The sequence below is a fragment of the Pelobates fuscus genome, chromosome 1, assembly GCF_036172605.1.
Source record: "Pelobates fuscus isolate aPelFus1 chromosome 1, aPelFus1.pri, whole genome shotgun sequence".
NCBI classification, from domain to species: domain Eukaryota; kingdom Metazoa; phylum Chordata; class Amphibia; order Anura; family Pelobatidae; genus Pelobates; species Pelobates fuscus.
The window spans coordinates 225,672,795-225,691,415 of record NC_086317.1 but is presented as its reverse complement, the minus strand read 5'-3'; the positions used below and the strand labels follow the sequence as shown (position 1 = coordinate 225,691,415).

Here is an 18,621-nt window from a genome sequence, read left to right as displayed (position 1 = left end):
CATTAGAGTAGTTCAAAACACACACCCAATATGCCAATCTGGACAATGGCCCGTCACAGGGCAATGAGCAGGGCAACCATACCAATTCAGATTGAATCTATCTACCTATCTATCTATCTATCAAAGGTTTGCTGAACTTGTTGTCCATCAAACCTCGTTTGGGAAGACAGTAATGGTGTCCTTGTAAAAAAAAAAATCAATTTTGGCTTTCATGGATGAGTGACAGGAAAGTATAGACCACACACAAAAGCTATTTGAAAACAGAGTGATTCAGCTAAATATTTAAAAAAATATATATTCTTACAGCAGTGTGTGTATACTTTATAAATTCTATGTAAGGTTGCACTGCTAACAACAGTACCAGATATATCAATAGTAAGATATATCTATTATTAAATTATTAAATTATTCTATTTCTACATAAACACAATTCTAAATATCAGTGGAAGTAGAAATGTCACTAAATAAAATACATTCTAAATTATGCATATCAAAGCATTTTGGACTATTTATATCCTGAATGGCTAACAAATTTCCTTAAGAGCTACCAAAATGCTTTATTTTTTTATTTATTGTTAATCCTAATAACTGAAATATTAATATAGCTGACACTGATAAAAGTGTAAATAAAATGCTTTTCCCCCCCTATTTTTTTTTTTTTTATTGCAGTTGGGTGAATGCCTTGAATCTATCTTTATGACAGATAATAGTGTTACAATGTCACTATTGATCCATTTTAAAAATGTATGTTTTGAAACCGCAATATCCTACTTGTACTTTTAGCTCTATAAAATGCAAAAAAATAGCAAAAAGCATGTAAACACTGGGTATTTTTAAACTCAGGACAACATTTTGAATCTATTTAGCAGTTATTTTAATTCGCTTTTGTAGATGAGTAAAAGATTTTTCACATAAAAGTCAAGAAACATGTATTTCTTTCAATTTTTCATCATATTTTTTCATTGTTTTTAAATTAGATTACATGAGATTATATAAATAATGGTATGTAAAGAAAGCCCCTTTTGTCCTGAAAAAAACAATATATAATTTGTATGGGAACAGTAAATGAGAGAGCGTAAAATTACAGCTAAACACAAACACCACAAAAGTGTAAAAAGAGGCCTGGTCGCAAATGTACAACATCGCAAAAACAGGCCGGTCCTTAAGGGGTTAATGATGGTTTGGCCTTCTAAATAGGATTGTGAAGATGAGAGTGTCCCTTTAATATATTGATTGTGTTGGTGAAATTGTCTGTAATTATATACACTTAAATCTACCTAAAGTATGCTTCCTGCAGGTGAGGAGTGCTCAATAATCCCACAACCATGGCTTCCAATCCCAGAAAGCTGTACATTATGATAGAATATTGAAGCACAGGTGCACACATCTATCTACACATGCGTACACACTGTAGCAGCTTGATAATGACATTTAGTATTGCATAATATAAAAATGCCTTTTTAATCTATATAAATTACTTTTTTTTTTTATTTCAAGGACACATATAAAATACATAATAATCATACCACAGTATTTACTATATTAACCATGTGTTGCTTTATATACATGCAAACTCACACACCTTAATTTAGGATTACGTAAAGGGCAACCATCACTTCTCTATAAATTATACAAATTTTGTGTGATGCTCCAATTATTTTTTTAAATTTATATTTCCGATTTAGCAAGTTATGTCACAATTCAGTTCAGTTCAGATACAGACGTAGCACACATTACAAATGAGGAGAAATAGAAAGCTTTTTAATTTCTTCTCTTGTCCGTCTGCATAAAATAATGATTGACAGGGAGATAAGATGAGGCTAACCATTTGCAGGGTAATTAGTTGTGGGTTTCTCACAACTAGCGACAATATATTTGTTAAATTTAGTAGTATACATAATATTAAAATCCTAGGAAGTGACAGTTCCTCTTTAAACTCGTTGTTAGGCAATGCAGACTCTTCTTAGAAGTTTGATACTTACTTCTCTTGTGTCGCCTCCCCCTTACAACCTTGTTGCTGTCTGTAATATCCATCAAGATTAAGACAAGCAGAGCAAACAGTCCAAACTGCATAGTAACTCTCCAGCACTGAGTACATGTAAAGTCAGCTGATTGGAGGGAGTCACTGTCACCCTTGTGGTTGTTTCAGTATCTGCTAGGTCTTGTCAGTAATGCAAGTCTGTACATGCCTGGTACAGGACCATCTCTGCAAACCATATCAGCTGCATGAAACTTATGTAGCAAGTAACATGATTCCGTTTGCATCCTTGTAGGGACCAAAGGAGCTCGGACCAAGTCCCATTGGGTTTGACTGAAATCTATTACATGAAATAAAGCATATGTGATCGTCCAATTCACCTGCGCAGAATACAAGACAGACATATTGTTAGTTACAGCAAACCAATTGTCATGTCATTATAATTTCTGAAGCTGGGTGATATATAACACATTCTAAAATCATATATATATATATTTTGTTTTAACAATTTTAAGGGGTTGCTTTGGAAAACTTTTGCGAATAGCTTAAAATGCATGCTAAGTTGATAAAGAGTAAATTGAAGAGAAACAGCACTATTGCTATTATTTTATAAAGATATATTGTTAATGTATTGGAATTATTAGAATTAATTATCATAAAATCCATAATACGTTTTATTGTATACAGTAACAGAAAATTCACATTGCACAGTGCAACACAATGTAAAAGGGTCATACAGGAGACATTGCATTTATTTCTTACACTATAAGAGTTCTAATACAGAGCTTGTTGACAGACAGTTCTCGGATACTTATAGTATACAGATATCACTCAAAAAGATGGCAACGTTGTTTGCTCTTTTGCTTTTTTCCTTGCACTATAAGAGCCCACATTAATATCCTGGGGGAGGCAAGCACGCCAGCCCACTGGCCTGCTAGAATGTAGCGGTTGTGGGCTGCAGTTATTTTGGCAATTAAAAGCAGCGGGAGATATGTTGGAGTGTCATTTTGGTTTTTTTTTTGTGTGTGAATGGTGTGAATGGACTGGTGTCCTGAAATCTCCCGGACGAGTCTTTTGGGAAATGTTTGATGGACTGCACAATTTGGGGCTAACCATGCTACCATACCATGATGAGTATGCATGATGTCCAGCTGGTAATATTGGAAGGGCTCATGAACTCATGCTGCTTCTTATTGGTGACAGTAAAATCACAGAGAAAAAAGTCTGAATAGCTTGAACACATCTCTGTGAGTGCTCCATTCTGCAGCAAGTACGGAGGCTGCAAAGATATACTGTATGATATCTCACAACTCTACCCAGCCTCCACCTCTAACACCCATAGCTCTGCTGAGAGTTATGAGTTGTATAGTGAAAGAAGGCCATCTGTGTGTGCTTGTCCCCAAGGCCAAAAGCTGTCTTCCACTGTCTAATTCAGTATGAATATGGGAGCAGGGATGTAACCAACTGTGTGCCAATGCATGTGTGGCTAAGGGTGTATGAATGTGAAAGTGTTATTAAGTATGTGTATGAGATTGGTGGCAATTAAGCATTATTTAGAATCCCAAAGTATTTATATGTATTAAGCTCACTTTATTTGCTCCTTCCAATAATGCAACTGTAAAAGGCAACAAACTTACCTACTTTGACACAGAAATGATCATAATACATTAACTTAGCAAATTACGTAACATAACAGTTGTACAAGTCATGCTTGAATCCGCTTCATTTACATAGCACTGACAAAGGCACTTACTGCTCTACAGCCTGCAATACAGTAGAACAGAAGTAACAATAAGTGCAAATGGGATTTCATGTACTTGATTGCATTAGGATAGGAGTTATGGTATTCTTGTGTTCTTAGTGGCAAATGAGGGCAAACAAACATATCAAGCTGAATCCGTTTATAACCATTTTAAAAAAAAAGAAGAAATATTATTATGAACATTAAGTGGTTATATTACATTTCAAACTTTTCTTTCTTAACAACAAACAATAATGTTAACCAGTGCAGCACATTAGATAACTTGGGGTATGGAGAGAGATTTGAAGCATTTTTATTAAAAATGTTAACAGGCCAAATGGGTTGAAAAGCTTTTAAAAAGCTATTTTCAGTAAATGACTAAAACCCAACAGATTATTCTTTTTAACCAGTAGATGTCGCTTTTGGGCAGTAAAGTCTTCCTAAGGTGTAAATGTTTTCGAGAGTGACATGAAAATGTGTTGTTTTTACAGCTTTTGCTGAATAGCTCTCAATAGCTTTCAACCTACTGTGGTGTATTACCAAATTAATATATATATACAGCCAAGAAGGAACAGGGAGGAATGGGGATAGGGTGAAGTGGTTATCTCTTTCCTGACTTGTAAAGGTATTGAATCACCCAATTACCATATCAAAGGGTAAAGCGTATCCCCCTGTAAGAAAGACCTACATGAGCTTGGTCACATGACCCCTGGTCACCATATTAGTTTGATGACAAAATGTCAACACAACTACAACCGTGCAATATTATAGAGGCTCCAGTCCTAATCTATATGCAGACGTTGGAAATACATATCCAGGCCTGCCCAAGAACAGTGAGTGTATCTGAACCATTAATTTACCCCTTATTGGATGACAAAATGCTGAGAGAGAAACTGGAGAAACAAGTAGTGCAATCCTGTCTCCTCATGTCCACTCTACATATTATCAGGAGAGGAGATTAAGGACAGCAGCTCAGAACAGGAGCTGCTGTCTGGGAGTGTAATTCAAATCCAAATCCAATCTTCATCAGTCGGGGATATGTGAGCATGACCTGGGCTACCTCAGATTAAGTGAACCCTAAGCCTAGTCCAAACCCTTTCGTTAACCCAAACCATAAGGGAACACCCAGCACACCTGAAGCACTGTAACGTGCTGAATTGCTTTATGTGTGAAGAGTATGCATTCTTTTTTTTCATTTTTAAAAAGTGCAGTTTTTCATAGAAATTGGCACATTTATAAATTAACTTTGTTACACCCCATGGCTGTCAATCAGACAGCTAACCATGATGCTTCTTAGAAGTTTAGCTCAGTGGAACTTAACTCAAGAGGCAGGTAATTTCTCAGATCACCTGCGTTGCAAATACTTCTTACTGAGCTACATTGGCTGGCAAAGAAGGGGAGGACTAGCAAAGGTTTCAGACAAGATATCTGCAGCTTCAACAAGCTGTTTTTTTAGATATACACTCAATTAATAAATGCATACTAAAAGGCATGCATGTTTTCAAAAAACACATATCTACTATATTGTGATTTTTAAAAAATGTATTTGGACAGTGATAGATATGATATGAATATGAATATGAATATGATATGAAACATGTATTAGGAAAATAATGTTATCTCAGGATTCTGGATAAACTTATTAAACATGACTGTGCTTTAGTTTAGCTCACCTAAATAATTAAATGTTTACACAACATACTGTGCATTCCAACTGGAGATATTTAGAAGGCAATTAATGACTTTTAATATGTGATATGTTACTTTTCAATGGATTACTTTTTAAATAGCTAGTTAATAATTATATCCAAGTTGCAAATGTCATATACATATGTAAGCCATGCAATGTGTGGTCCTTTTTTGGAAAAGGTGAATAGCAAGCAAGACACCATCCATCCACCATGCACCATGGTCCTATTGCTCTAATTGCAGCATGAGTACACCTAGTGGTGCTGGTATAGTCTTAGCAAAACGGGGACAGTTTCGGCGCGGCTCCGGCCCCTGCCCCTCCGCTCCGTTGCCATGCTCGATGCCGACGCTGCTCGTAACCCAAAACCTCTTCCTTACCTGATAACTATTCCTTAACCTCCTCTGCTTCACCCTTCCTCTACTTTCCTGCCACTTCTAATCACCTCCCTTCCACTCTCAATGGGAGGAAACTACTTACCGAATACTACAACTAATTCGTAACGAAACATACATCCCAGAAACAACAAAAGACCGATCCTTTCTACTGCGAGAACCAAAATCGAACCCTTACACATATACGACTGTGGCGTATCTATAGACGTGACCAATGTATCCATAGCCGCCAATTTTGGGACTCCCAATATCTTATACGCGAATATTACACCAATACAAGGCTATCCGAACACTGAGCTCCTTTAGTAGCGCACAGCCTAATTCACGTGCATAGCCACACTACCTAATGTGATTGATACCCTCGTATGTTACGACCCTCGCTATAAACAACATACATAAAACAATGTACCCAAGAAAAAAGAAAAATCAATGACACATTACATCCAAGTTACTTACCACTGTATCTGCAAATCTTACTCCTTTTCTGTATAACTGAATTACTATTATATGTAATATGTTTGGTTTTCGCATATACCGTTGCAATGCAGATAGATTATCCTTTCATGGCAAAAATAAAGAATAATAAAAAAACAAAAACGGGGACAGTTTGGGGTGGGAGTATAATATATATTTAGATTATACCCCAGTCCGTAACTGTTCCAAATATATATATATATATATAAACAGTGATCAGCCACAACATTAAAACCACTGACAGGTTAAGTGAATAACATTGATTATATCGTTACAATGGCATCTGCCAGGTTGTGGGTTATATTAGGCATATTGGATATTAGGCAGCAAGTGAAGTGAGTTCTTGAATTTCATGTGTTGGAAGCAGGAAAAATAGGCAAGTAAAAAGATTTGAGTGCCTTTGACAAGGGCCAAATAGTGATCACTACTGGTCTATAGCATCTCTAAAACAGCAAGTCTTGTGGGGTGTTCCTGGGATGCAGTGGTTAGTACCTACCAAAAGTGTTCCAAGAAGTGAACCGGTGTCAGGGTCATGGGCTCCCGTAGAAGTGACGGCTAACCCATCTGGTCCGATCACACAGAAAAGCTATTGGCACTCATTTTATGGCACTGTCACTTTACATAAGTACGTAAGATTTAGCAGAAAATGTCATAGCACTTTTCACTTTAGCATTCTAATCATATAATGCAACTATCCTAATATTAATCTTAATATGAATATGATATTCGATTGCATTTATAAAACATTTATAAAACACAAGGATCTTATCAACCTGCTATGATTTTAAGCACTTTATGATACTTGTTTTGGGAACACTTAAAATTGGCATTTACTGTCATTGTAGCAATATAGGCCTTGATTTAGTAAGCATTCCAAACGATTCAATACTCTTAGAAAAACCCTCCAATTGATTGATCTACAGAAGTCACCATTAAAGCCTGTAGGAAATTTTGTAGATACATCAATTGGAAAGTTTTTCTAAAACTAGTCTTTTAGAAGAAGAAAACATTCTATTGCATTTTACGAACACGTTACCTGTCACAGATTGTACTCTGTTCTATTTACTAAAACCCAGAAGTTAAAGTTATTCTTAGCTCAATGTTTTATTAAAAGTACCAGCCTAAGAGCTAAACGAAAACCCAGTGAATGATTATATAAGAGAAGGAAAATGATCTTTGGGTCTTGGCAAGTGGAAAGCCGAACTTGTTTGACTAAGATGTCATAACAATGCTTGTGCTCTGCAAGGAGAACAATTAAATGTTTAGGAAAGGCTTTGGGGGAATCTGACTAGCTGGTGTCCTTTCCCCAGCACTTCTCGAGGCTTAAGATCTCACAAAAGGAGCATGCACAGAGCTGTTTAAGAACACACGCAACATTCAGTTTAGAGGTACTTGAACAGTTTTACTGGAAATTAGCCCTACTTGAGATTTAAAAGAGTGATACTGCAGAGGATCTATACATGAATAATGACAATGCTTATAAAGGAAAATTCTGCAGATATGAGCAATACATTATTAGGTTAGTGCTACATATGTAGACAGATATAATACCAAGCTCAGTGTGATTTAATAAAGAAAAACAGCCAAACAAATAAAAGAACACTTAGGGCTAGTGGATAAAATGTTCATTTTTATCTTACATCATTTACGTATTGAATGATGAGCATGTAACAATTCAATTTTTCCGCATCATTTGTATAATTTTTTTTTCACATAGATCACACTATATTCTTTGATTTGGATCTCTTTTTAAAACAATACTTCGTTGCGCTAAGGATGCACGCAGAGATGCAGGATAAAGGCTGAAACATGATGTCTATGCTCATTTGCATGTCGAGCTAGCAATTCTGCGATATTTGGGAAACATTATTTCTCATTTCTGTACCAAGGTAGGTATTTCTCTATGTAATATATGTAGATTATGTACAACATACAATTTTTAATTTACATCTATTTAATCATGAATTTACATACATTTAATTTCGTTTGGCTTCACCATAATTTATTTAGTACACATCTGTCCATCTACCCGCCTGCCACCCATCTATCTGACATAGTTCAGCTGAAATGAATGCATTCATTTCTTACTTATGCATTAATGCCTGACATTAGAAGATTAAATATGCCTTTTTAAAAGAAGAAAAACTACAGAAATGTATTGCTTCAATCCCCATATCTAACCACTGACCTTTGATCCTTCAAAGTTGCTGCTACAGTACCAGGATAAATAAAAATCAATGACATTTGTCAGTCTGTCTGTATTTATATCTTCCATGATGTATTCCCCAAGACACTTGTTATTCATATGTACCTTGTAACAGTCCACTTCCAGGATGATACAAAGACCTCAAATAAAACATTGTGGAGCCAGTTGATGCCAAAAAATGTTACTGTTGGCGCTTAATTTGTTTGACTATTTTATATACATCACTATGTATGGGGAAAATGTTCAGCCTCTGACGAAAAACCAAGACTGACTTCTAAATTCTGTATACATATTTGTGCACCAATGTCCGGATTGTCTGTCATGATTAAAGTAAATAGTATGTTAACAGATAAAGATGGTAAACTTATTATTTTTTTTAAAAGGGACACTCTGCATTCCTAACACAAGCTGCTTAAAAAAAAAGTTTAAAAAAACTTTGCTTAGATTTTATTTTACAAATACCTGTAATCAGTGATGTCTGTTAGTCTACTCATTGTGCACTGTTTTGCAAGCCAAATCCTGCCTTGAACATGGGACTCACATTTCAATTTATCTTTTTCAGCTCAAGTAAAATAAAGTTTTACATGCGACTAAACAGCTATCAGAGCAGAATTATTTTCTGTTGTCAGTAACCATGAGCAAAACCAGTGCCATTTAAGTAAAACACTTTCTCAATAATAAATCAGAGCCTTGGGATTTTCCCTCTTTTCCAGTGAACTGTTTCACAACTTATATATCTTACTTTTCTTGCTTGTGATCACTGTGTCAATATTTAGTATCTCAGAACTATGGGAAAAATAATCTTGCTTGACTTTTCCTTAATAGTGTTCTATCACTTGCAGGCTAGATATAGCATAGCATATCTCCTTCTCGTAATTTTTTTTTCTATATATTTCACCTATAAATAAAAAAATCTGTAAATTAATTTAGATTTATAATGACTGGCTATTTATAAAACTAAAGAAAAAAAATCATTTATGCTCCTATGAGTTTATCATATTTTTTATTTGGCATTGTGGTACACCAAAGTCTCATAATTCACTGTGCATGCCAAGATGATGCACTGCATGCATATAGGATAACAGTGATAATTCTGCCTTATACTTGTTTCTGTTGCCTGTTTAACTCACACTTCAATAGCATTTAGTAGGGAAGAAAGAAGGAACTGTCACTAACAGTAAGTTAAAGTTGATCTTTAAAAGGACAATCAATGCACACTCCAAGTACCAAAACTTATAGCACTATAGCTCCCATTGCCTCCACTCTCCCTCGCACCCAGCCTCCTCCCCTCACCTCGGCAGTGTTCAATAAAGGGTTTATTTGGTCCCTCGGCGCCAAGTCACGGCACCGCTTTCTCCTCCATCCTGCAAAGAGCAGGCACCAATGCACATGTGTGTAATTGTGTACTGAATCAATGCTTTCCTATGGGGAAAAATCTTACACTGGATGTCTTCATGCAGAGCGTGAAAGACATCCAGCGTCAGATACCTGACCAAAGGTCCATTTGGATGCTGGAAGAACCTCTAGTGGCTGTCTGGTAGACAGCCACCGGAGGCTGACTTAGAGCTGCAATGTAAACCACAGGGACAGGTCTGGGTGCCCATAGTGTCCCTTTAAGTATGAGAAAAGAAAGTGAGTTAGGTAGTGGGGGAGAGCAACCACCGTTACCCTAAAGGGTTACAGTAGGTATAAGGGGCTTAACCCCAGATATAAGTAATAAATCAGAGAAAGTGGGGTAGAGAATCCACCTGCATAGAGTGGGTGGAAGCTCGAATCCACTGGACTATACCTCCTACAGTCAAACATCACATAAATAGGGTAAATAAACCTTTATTTGAAAAATAAATGTATAAAAAATTGTGTACACCAAGATATTGTGTAAAAATCATGATAAAGTAGAAGCCAACACCGGTAAAAACTTGAGCGAGACCTACAAAATACCTTGACTAAGTATGAGATAGGGGTAAGTAAATAGTATAAGTCTTAAGATAATCACTGTAGAAAACCCCTAAAACAATCTTAGTATAGAGGTAACCGAATAGTAAAGTCTCTAGAAAAAAAGCATTAATGGGATAGTGAGTGTCTAGCAGTGGTTATGGTGCCGTCAATAAAAAGACGGTATAGTTATAAAATTAGAGATTGGTATGTAAACTGAGTCCTAAAGAGTCTAAAGAGACAGAGAAGAGGCTTCCCTATGGTAGGGAAAACACAAGGATAAGAAATCTTAAAATGCTATTAGTAACACTAGAGATAAGGATAAAAAAGATCCCTTGAAATAAAGTATAACAAAAAGATATCAATGTATCCTTGTAAAAGGGAAAATCTACCTCCAGAACAAGGACCTAGTATACCCTAAACTAGCTGTCTAGAAAAACCACTGCTGACTGCTGCTTCAAGGCAGTCTAACGTAATCCCTCAAAGCTTAAGTAATAAGACGCATGGATAGCGTCCAGTGCTGTGGAGTCGGTAGATATATGTTCCGACTCCGACTCCGACTCCTCAGCTTTTTGTACTTCCGACTCTGACTCCGACTCCGACTTTCCGACTCCGACTCCTCTGTATTAATATGCAAATGTATTTTATACATTCCTTGAAGGAAAGAAAGGCAACATTCATGTCATTACCACAGGACTACTGGTTGGGAAGCTAACAGTCTACTGTATTGAACAGTTTAAGCAAAAGACAAACACAATGAAAACAACAAAGTTTTATAAAAATGTTTTTATTAATCAATCAAGTGGCTGGATAGTAGCAGCAGGCATAAACATCAGGAACAGGAACCTTACCAGTTCAAAAATGCAAACTACGTTATTTGGTTGTTTTAGAACAAAAACAAAGCTTATCTATATGAACCAAAAACTAAATCTGTAAAACCTAGAAATGGTTTATATTAATCTTGAAATGTAGTTATAGGCTTAGCAAATGCAAATCAATTCAATGTAGAGTTCGAAGGAAGAGAATTGCCTCTGCCAGATCCTCTTTCATAGAGGCTCTTAAGTCAGACTTTATTATTTTTAGGGCTGAAAATAATCTTTCGACACTGACTTGGGTGGGTGGCATTGCAGTAACTATTCTGGCTACATCACTAACGATCTCTGGATAAACAAGGATGGCTTCTTCAACAGTAAGTTTTGATGAGCGATCATACTTTTCAACTTCATTTAGTGCTTCATAAAACTCCTGTTGGAATTTTTTTATTTGGACATTTACTGGTTCTGTAACGCTTATGCGACTTCACTTTCTTTTAGAACCTTCCATTTTGTCTAAGAAGGAATTAAAATCTAATGATTTATCTAATGTGAAAGGAAGAATAGAGAGAGAGGTGGGGTGGGGAAACAGACTCATTTAGTGTTTTGAACAATTAAGGCTTGGTGCCTTTGAGTCTGCTACTACCTCAGTGGTACTTTGTATCTATGACAGAGTATCCATGGTTTCCAAATGTCTTCCTAGAGAGATAGATTTATTGGAGTTTATAAATTAAGCATAATTTAGTATGTATGTTGACTATTTTCTGAAGTACTTTCTGTAATTAGGGCTCTCTAGTATTTTCAATGCAATTAAGAATTTGTTTGTTACATAGATCAGAGCACTGAGTGTTTTCTGATGTCTAGTTAGTCTAACATTACATTCAGAAAAGGTTAGTGTGGGGTAATTAAAGTAATGTCGAAAATAGTGTATTTAAGTATCCTGAAACCTCTATTCCGCAGGGAGATTCGTTTTGCGCATGTCTACCTTGCATGGTATTGTGTTCCCTGGTCTCCACAATCTCTGATCATGACATTTTATTATAACTACATATCACATATACATGTTATTTACTTAAAAGGGACAAGATCTCTTAAAGCTGCCATGTCACCTGACATTTGTTCTGACAAGGCAATTAGATGGAGAGACCCATAGAAAAGGATGCTGTGAGTCAAGGAGATGGGTGAAGAGAAACATATAGGTGCAGGAGGAAGAAGCACGTTTTACATAAATTATTTGGTGAAATATTTATACCCACTAAAAAACTGTGTATTTTACTTATTTGGTTTCTTTATGCTATGAACATTGTCATTATATGTGATATACAGTAACATATTTTGGAGAAGTCTCACTAGAATCTGTCTAAATTATATTTAATTATACTGGGACAATACAACCATGATACAAACTTAATTGATACTCTTAAAGCAGGCTCATAGAATTGCGTAATAGAGGGAGACAAAACATACTCTTACAAATAGGAGTACCAAGAGGGGTTAACTTGCAGAATATATTGTCCACAAATGTAATAAGACAATAAAAATAAACAAGTTTGTCCTTTACAATGCAAATCCTTTTTTATTCAGATATGTTGCACCAAATAGAGAAAAAAAAGAAGAGAACTAAAAAAAAACCTGAAATTCAAAAACAATGCAAAATAAAAAAAAATATGCAAAATGAAAATAACAAAATATAAATATATATTCTGCTAATAGAGGCCCTGGTTTAATATTTTTGGATAAGCTTTTCAAGTATTAAAATATCAAAGAATATATCACATATCGAATTATATTAAAATAGTAAAAATATAAAAATATTACAATATTCAAATTTTTTAAACTATTAAATGATTTTAAAAGTTTATAAAAAAAAATGAAATAATTTCAAAAGCGGAATTTTAAAAGCATAGCGTTTGATATAGAGTTTTTATCACATAACAATCACTGTATTTTTCTTGTCTATCTCATGCCATTGCCAGCCCAATTCCATTCTGTGTTGTCCTAATACACACTGCTTATTGACATGTTTGTGCTGGACTATAACTACAGGACCAAACCAGACCTCCTTGATAATAACACTGTCTGTAACAGCAGTGTGTATGAGTGTATCACTGAACTCCTCCGATAAAACTTAAAGAAATGTGCAGTTTGGATGAGCCTCAAAAAATAAATTGCATCAGAGATTGTGGGCCTACCGTTTGAGCGGACAACAGCGGGACCTCGCCGGAGGGCTCTGGCCCTGGACTAATTGCGGCATAGAGGATTCAACATGATGGTGAGACGGGCCGCAAAACACACAGACCGCCCCCACTCACCCCAAAGCCCCACCGGGTAATAGGCCAAATGCCCCTGACACCCACTCTGCACAGGACTCGACCCCTCGAGCGGCTTCACCGATGCCCTCGGAAGAGGGAGATCCACTTGACAGCCCCCCGCCGAGCCCCAACCTCAAGGGCTCCCGCGGGACAAGCAGGACTGTGCCCCAGCCTCAAAAAGTGACATACAAGCGATGCTGGCAGGCCTACAAACTAACCTCAGACAGATGTGGGCAGCAGACTTGGCGATACTCACAACCAAAGTACAAGCAGTGGCCACAAGAATGCAGGCGACAGAAGATGAAGTAGCAACCCTGAGACAGAGCCTCAACACAGTGGAAGAGAGCATACAACAAAAGCAGGCCACACAGGCAACTATGGCCAGACATGTGAACCTCCTCGATGACAGGGGCAGATGCAAGAATCTTAAGATTACAGGAGTCAAAGAATCGATACCTTTACAGGAGCTACTTTATTAGGCGTCTAGCGGTGGCAGTGTTACCAACGAAACAGTCCAAAACCTTCGGATTTGATGGGGTCTACAGGATCTCTAATCCCCACAAGCCCCAAACGCAGCTCTACGAGACCTCATATTGCGGTGTCAAACAATGTCGGACAAACTGGGATTACTGGCTGCTTTGCATTGAAAAACACCTTATGACTTTAAAACGTGCAAATTAACCTTTTTCCAGGATCTAAGCAGGGCTACGCTGCTGTAGCGCGAAAGCATGCAATCAGTAACTAAGCCCCTTCAAGCTGCAGGAATCGAGTACAAGTGGGCGACACCAGGAACACTTTGGGCCAAAAGAGATGGACTGCATTACAAAGCCACAGACCCCAAAGAAGGCACACTGTGGAGTCTGCGCTACCGACTAACCCTCTATCACAGATCACGCACACGGCAGCGGGCTCAATACTGAGAGAGAGGAGGGGAGCGCTGACCTGAGCCCGTTATCACCGGCTACAAACTTTCTACCATCAGCTTACACTGTTATGTTTATGTGTATTACTTTTTACTATGCCTCACCTTGTTTAGTTTTACCTGTTGGTTTGATACGTACATGTTACAATGCGACACTGACCACGGGGACAGCAAGCTCAATACTGAGAGAGAGGAGGGGAGCGCTGACCTGAGCCCGTTATCACCGGCTACAAACTTTCTACCATCAGCTTACACTGTTATGTTTATGTGTATTACTTTTTACTATGCCTCACCTTGTTTAGTTTTACCTGTTGGTTTGATACGTACATGTTACATTGTGACACTGACCACAGGGACAGCAAGCTCAATACTGAGAGAGAGGAGGGGAGCGCTGACCTGAGCCCGTTATCACCGGCTACAAACTTTCTACCATCAGCTTACACTGTTATGTTTATGTGTATTACTTTTTACTATGCCTCACCTTGTTTAGTTTTACCTGTTGGTTTGATACGTACATGTTACATTGTGACACTGACCACAGGGACAGCGTACTTTAACCGCACCACCCCTGGCTCCGGCGCTGTTTAGGAACCCCTCCCCACCGCTTTTCTTACTAGTGACACATCTCGTTATAATCAGCCCATCATATCTTAAAATGTGCAAAATGTACCACCATACAGTGCTATATTGTTTGTACTAAGTTATTACGTAACGCGGCAGGGCTGTTGTGGCTCTAGGCTTCTGTTTGTCATAGATACTCACATGAAAAATAAATAATATTTTTTTAAAATGCATCATAATGTGCAGAAAACACAAGTGTATCACTGAACTGCGCAGCAATAAATGCAGTGATGTACAGTGTTTGAGTGTATCACAAAGTCCTATAGAAATAAAACTCAGATTTATGTGCTGTGTCTTTGAATGTGTCACAAAGCTCCTCAGCAATATAACTCATTAATATACAGTGTTAGAGATTTATACCAGTGCTCCCCATCAATAAAACTCATAGAAATGTACAGGAGTTTAGTGTTTCACAGAGCTCCACAGGAAATCAATGCACAATGCACAGAGCTGTAATTGATGTGTGTGGTAGCTGTGCTGTGTATATGAGTGTATCACAGAACTCCTCATCAATAAAACTTACAGTAATGTGCAGAGTAGGTGAGCATCAGTGAGTGTGTGTTGTTTGTGGTGAAGCATTATATGTGTTGTATGTAAGGTTGACTGAGTGTCAGCTGTTGAGGTGGGGTTTGCTGAGTGTGTTGTGGGTTGATGTGAATGAATAGAATGTGTGGGAGGATAGCTGAGTGTAATGTGCGTGACTGATGTGTCTAATATTTGTTGCGGCTGAGTGTGATGTATGTAAGGTAACTTAGTGTTATGTGTATGTGGTAGCTGTGTGTGTTGTGTGTATTGGCTGTGTGTGATGTGTGGAGTGGCTGAGTGTGACGTGTAAGGGGAATATAAATGGAGTTCCTCACATATTTATTACTTCATTTACTTATTTTCTTAAAAAATATTTTTTCACCACTCTACTTAATATTCTGCAGGGAGGGGCCCCTAATCTCTAGTGATCCAGTGTGCTATAGTGGCTCTTCCGATTTAAAGATCCCTGGTAGTCCTGTGCGTATGGTTAACGCTATCCCTGATGATCTAGCCAGGGTCCACATGGTCTGTACCTCTGGCAGGTGCAGATTATGGTAAATGCTCCTTCTGGTCTGAAACTCATTGGATGAATCAGTGTGCTAGCTTAGTAAACAGTGTCTGTGCTCTGAGTGTGATCTGCACGTGGTGGAGGTGTAGGCCACATTCTGCATACATTAACTATTTTTTTTATGACGTATATTGAAATAAACAAGATATGAAATAAAAAAAGAATTACAGTTTTACAAGAAGGGAATATATGAGAGTGCTACGTGCATATCTGGTGATTGGAGAGACCCCCTTGTGAAACCACTATATGGTGGATGGGGTACGGAATTAACTCAATTAGCATTGTTAGAAAAAATGTCAGTGTGAAGGAAAACATTAATTTCACTTAGGCTCAATGGGGGGTGAACTTTTTAATGTGAAATACATATGTATTGTAAAAATATGTTGTAAAAATATATAGTCTAATTAAACAAAGTGTTGGTGCTATGCATGAAGGATAGTTACGTTTTTACTAGCAAGGAATGGCAAAAAACTAATTTATTTCAATGTATCTACAAACAGTTGAAGACACTGTCAAATGCAAGATTTCACATTAAACAGGTCAAGGGCACAGAAAAATATATCCCTGAATTACCCACATATAATGCGGGCCTCTTATGCAGGCTATGCATGTGTTACACTTCCATACACAAGTAACTTCAAGTCTAGATAGTCAAGAACTGTTTAGTTATCGCAAACCTTCAAATAAATAGTCAGCTAGATAAACACTTTTTCTTCTTTAAAAATGCAATAGACTTGAACAATGTGGTCATCACATCAGCAGTTTTGAGGCTTGTATAATAAACAATACTAAGATTACAATTCAATCATTCCTAACCATAAGTCCCCAATGAACCACCAATTCTCTGCACAGAGAGATTTGTTGTAGGTTTTCATTATGCTGCATTGCAAAAAGAAATTTAAACACAAGTCTCTAACCCACAGTGCTCCTTTCCTGGTGAAAAAAACATTTCTGTTCACATTAGTATGTGTGCCTCGTATCAAGAATGTATACAATATAACCTAAATCCTCTACTTCTACAAGGCTCCTTCTACAGTGCTGTCTTTGGAGGTAGTGATGGCTCTGTAGACCCCGCTGTACTTTAATTTATACATACTTGTTATTTTTTTTTTTAAATCAGTCTACTATACAGTAAACATAGAAAAATAGAATGTGATGGCAGATAAGAACCATTCGGCCCATCTAGTCTGCCCAATATTTAAAAATACTTTTAATTAGTCCCTGGCCTTACCTAAAGTCTAGGATAGCCTATCCCACGCATGCTTAAACTCCCTCACTGTGTTAACCTGTACCACTTCAGCTGGAAGGCTATTCCATGCACCCACTACCCTCTCAGTAAAGTTATAATTCCTGAAATTATTTTTAAACCTTTGCCCCTCGAATTTAAGACGATGTCCTCTTGTTGTGGTAGTTATCATTCTTTTAAATATAGTGTCCTCCTTTACTGTGTTGATTCCCTTTATGTATTTAAATGTTTCTATCATATTGTCCTTCTTGTCATATACTATAGTATCAAATGAACTATACTATATAAAATCAGACGAAACTGAACAAATGGAAATAATATCATTAAGTGTTGTTTGATAACTTAATACAACTTTGATAACTTAAAAAATAATTCCTCAAAAAATATTTTTTCTTTTTTTGATAATTAACAACTCTTTTTAAACAAATGTGCAATTGTTCTTATTTCACATATGATCCACATTGGATGTTTCAAATCGCAATAAATTCTCCAGATTACTTTTCATACGATATCCCACCCCTCTCTTGCATTGAAATTTAGCAGTCTCTGTATTTTAATATAAATATTGTTTTTGTTGCAGTTGCTTTGATTTCATCCAGGGAAATATTAATCTTATATGACTGTCCTAATGACTGTTAGCTTGTTTTCAATAAATCCCGTATATTTCAGGCTACAAGTTCATCAGGAATAATGTACAACAGTGTCAAGAGTACCCATGTCTTATTCCATTTCATATTCTAAATAAATCAATGGCAATTCCACATTCCCTAATTTCAGTTACTACTCATCTCCCCAAAGTAGATTTGGCCTATAAGTAGAGATCACCTCATGCCCTCCTCATTGAAAAGGATAACAGTACAAGATAACAGCAGTCTGTCCTACAGACTTTTATCTGGTCACCCTCAATGCATATGAGGTCAAGAGTGGACCATGTGTTCCTGGCCAACCATTGAACTCCGGGAAGATGTCTTGTGTCTCTTACAGAGTACTAACACATTGATTTACTGTTTTGTTTTGTGCATATGAATGTAACTGCTCTTCTACTACTCTAGCCCTGTAGAATGTTATTGTATGATTTTAGTTTACATGGTTCTTTATATTCCATTTTATTGTCTAATCGGCTTTGCTTCACAGTGTTGCTATTATCCTCAGCTACAATTGTGTGGTGTATGGATGATATCTCCTTAATTTACTGAGTG

At 37.0% G+C, this 18,621-nt stretch overlaps 1 protein-coding gene across 2 annotated transcripts in view; it reads right to left on the bottom strand.

Annotated features, from left to right (window-relative positions):
* The window catches only part of RSPO1 (R-spondin 1), a 100,566-nt gene that overhangs the window by 36,725 nt on the left and 45,220 nt on the right, over positions 1 to 18,621 (bottom strand). For both annotated transcript variants that reach the window (XM_063444496.1, XM_063444495.1), the window contains exon 2: positions 1,983 to 2,358. In XM_063444496.1, the coding sequence (XP_063300566.1) occupies positions 1,983 to 2,073 (91 nt within the window). In that variant the 5' untranslated portion in view covers positions 2,074 to 2,358. The remainder of the gene's footprint in view (positions 1 to 1,982; positions 2,359 to 18,621) is intronic.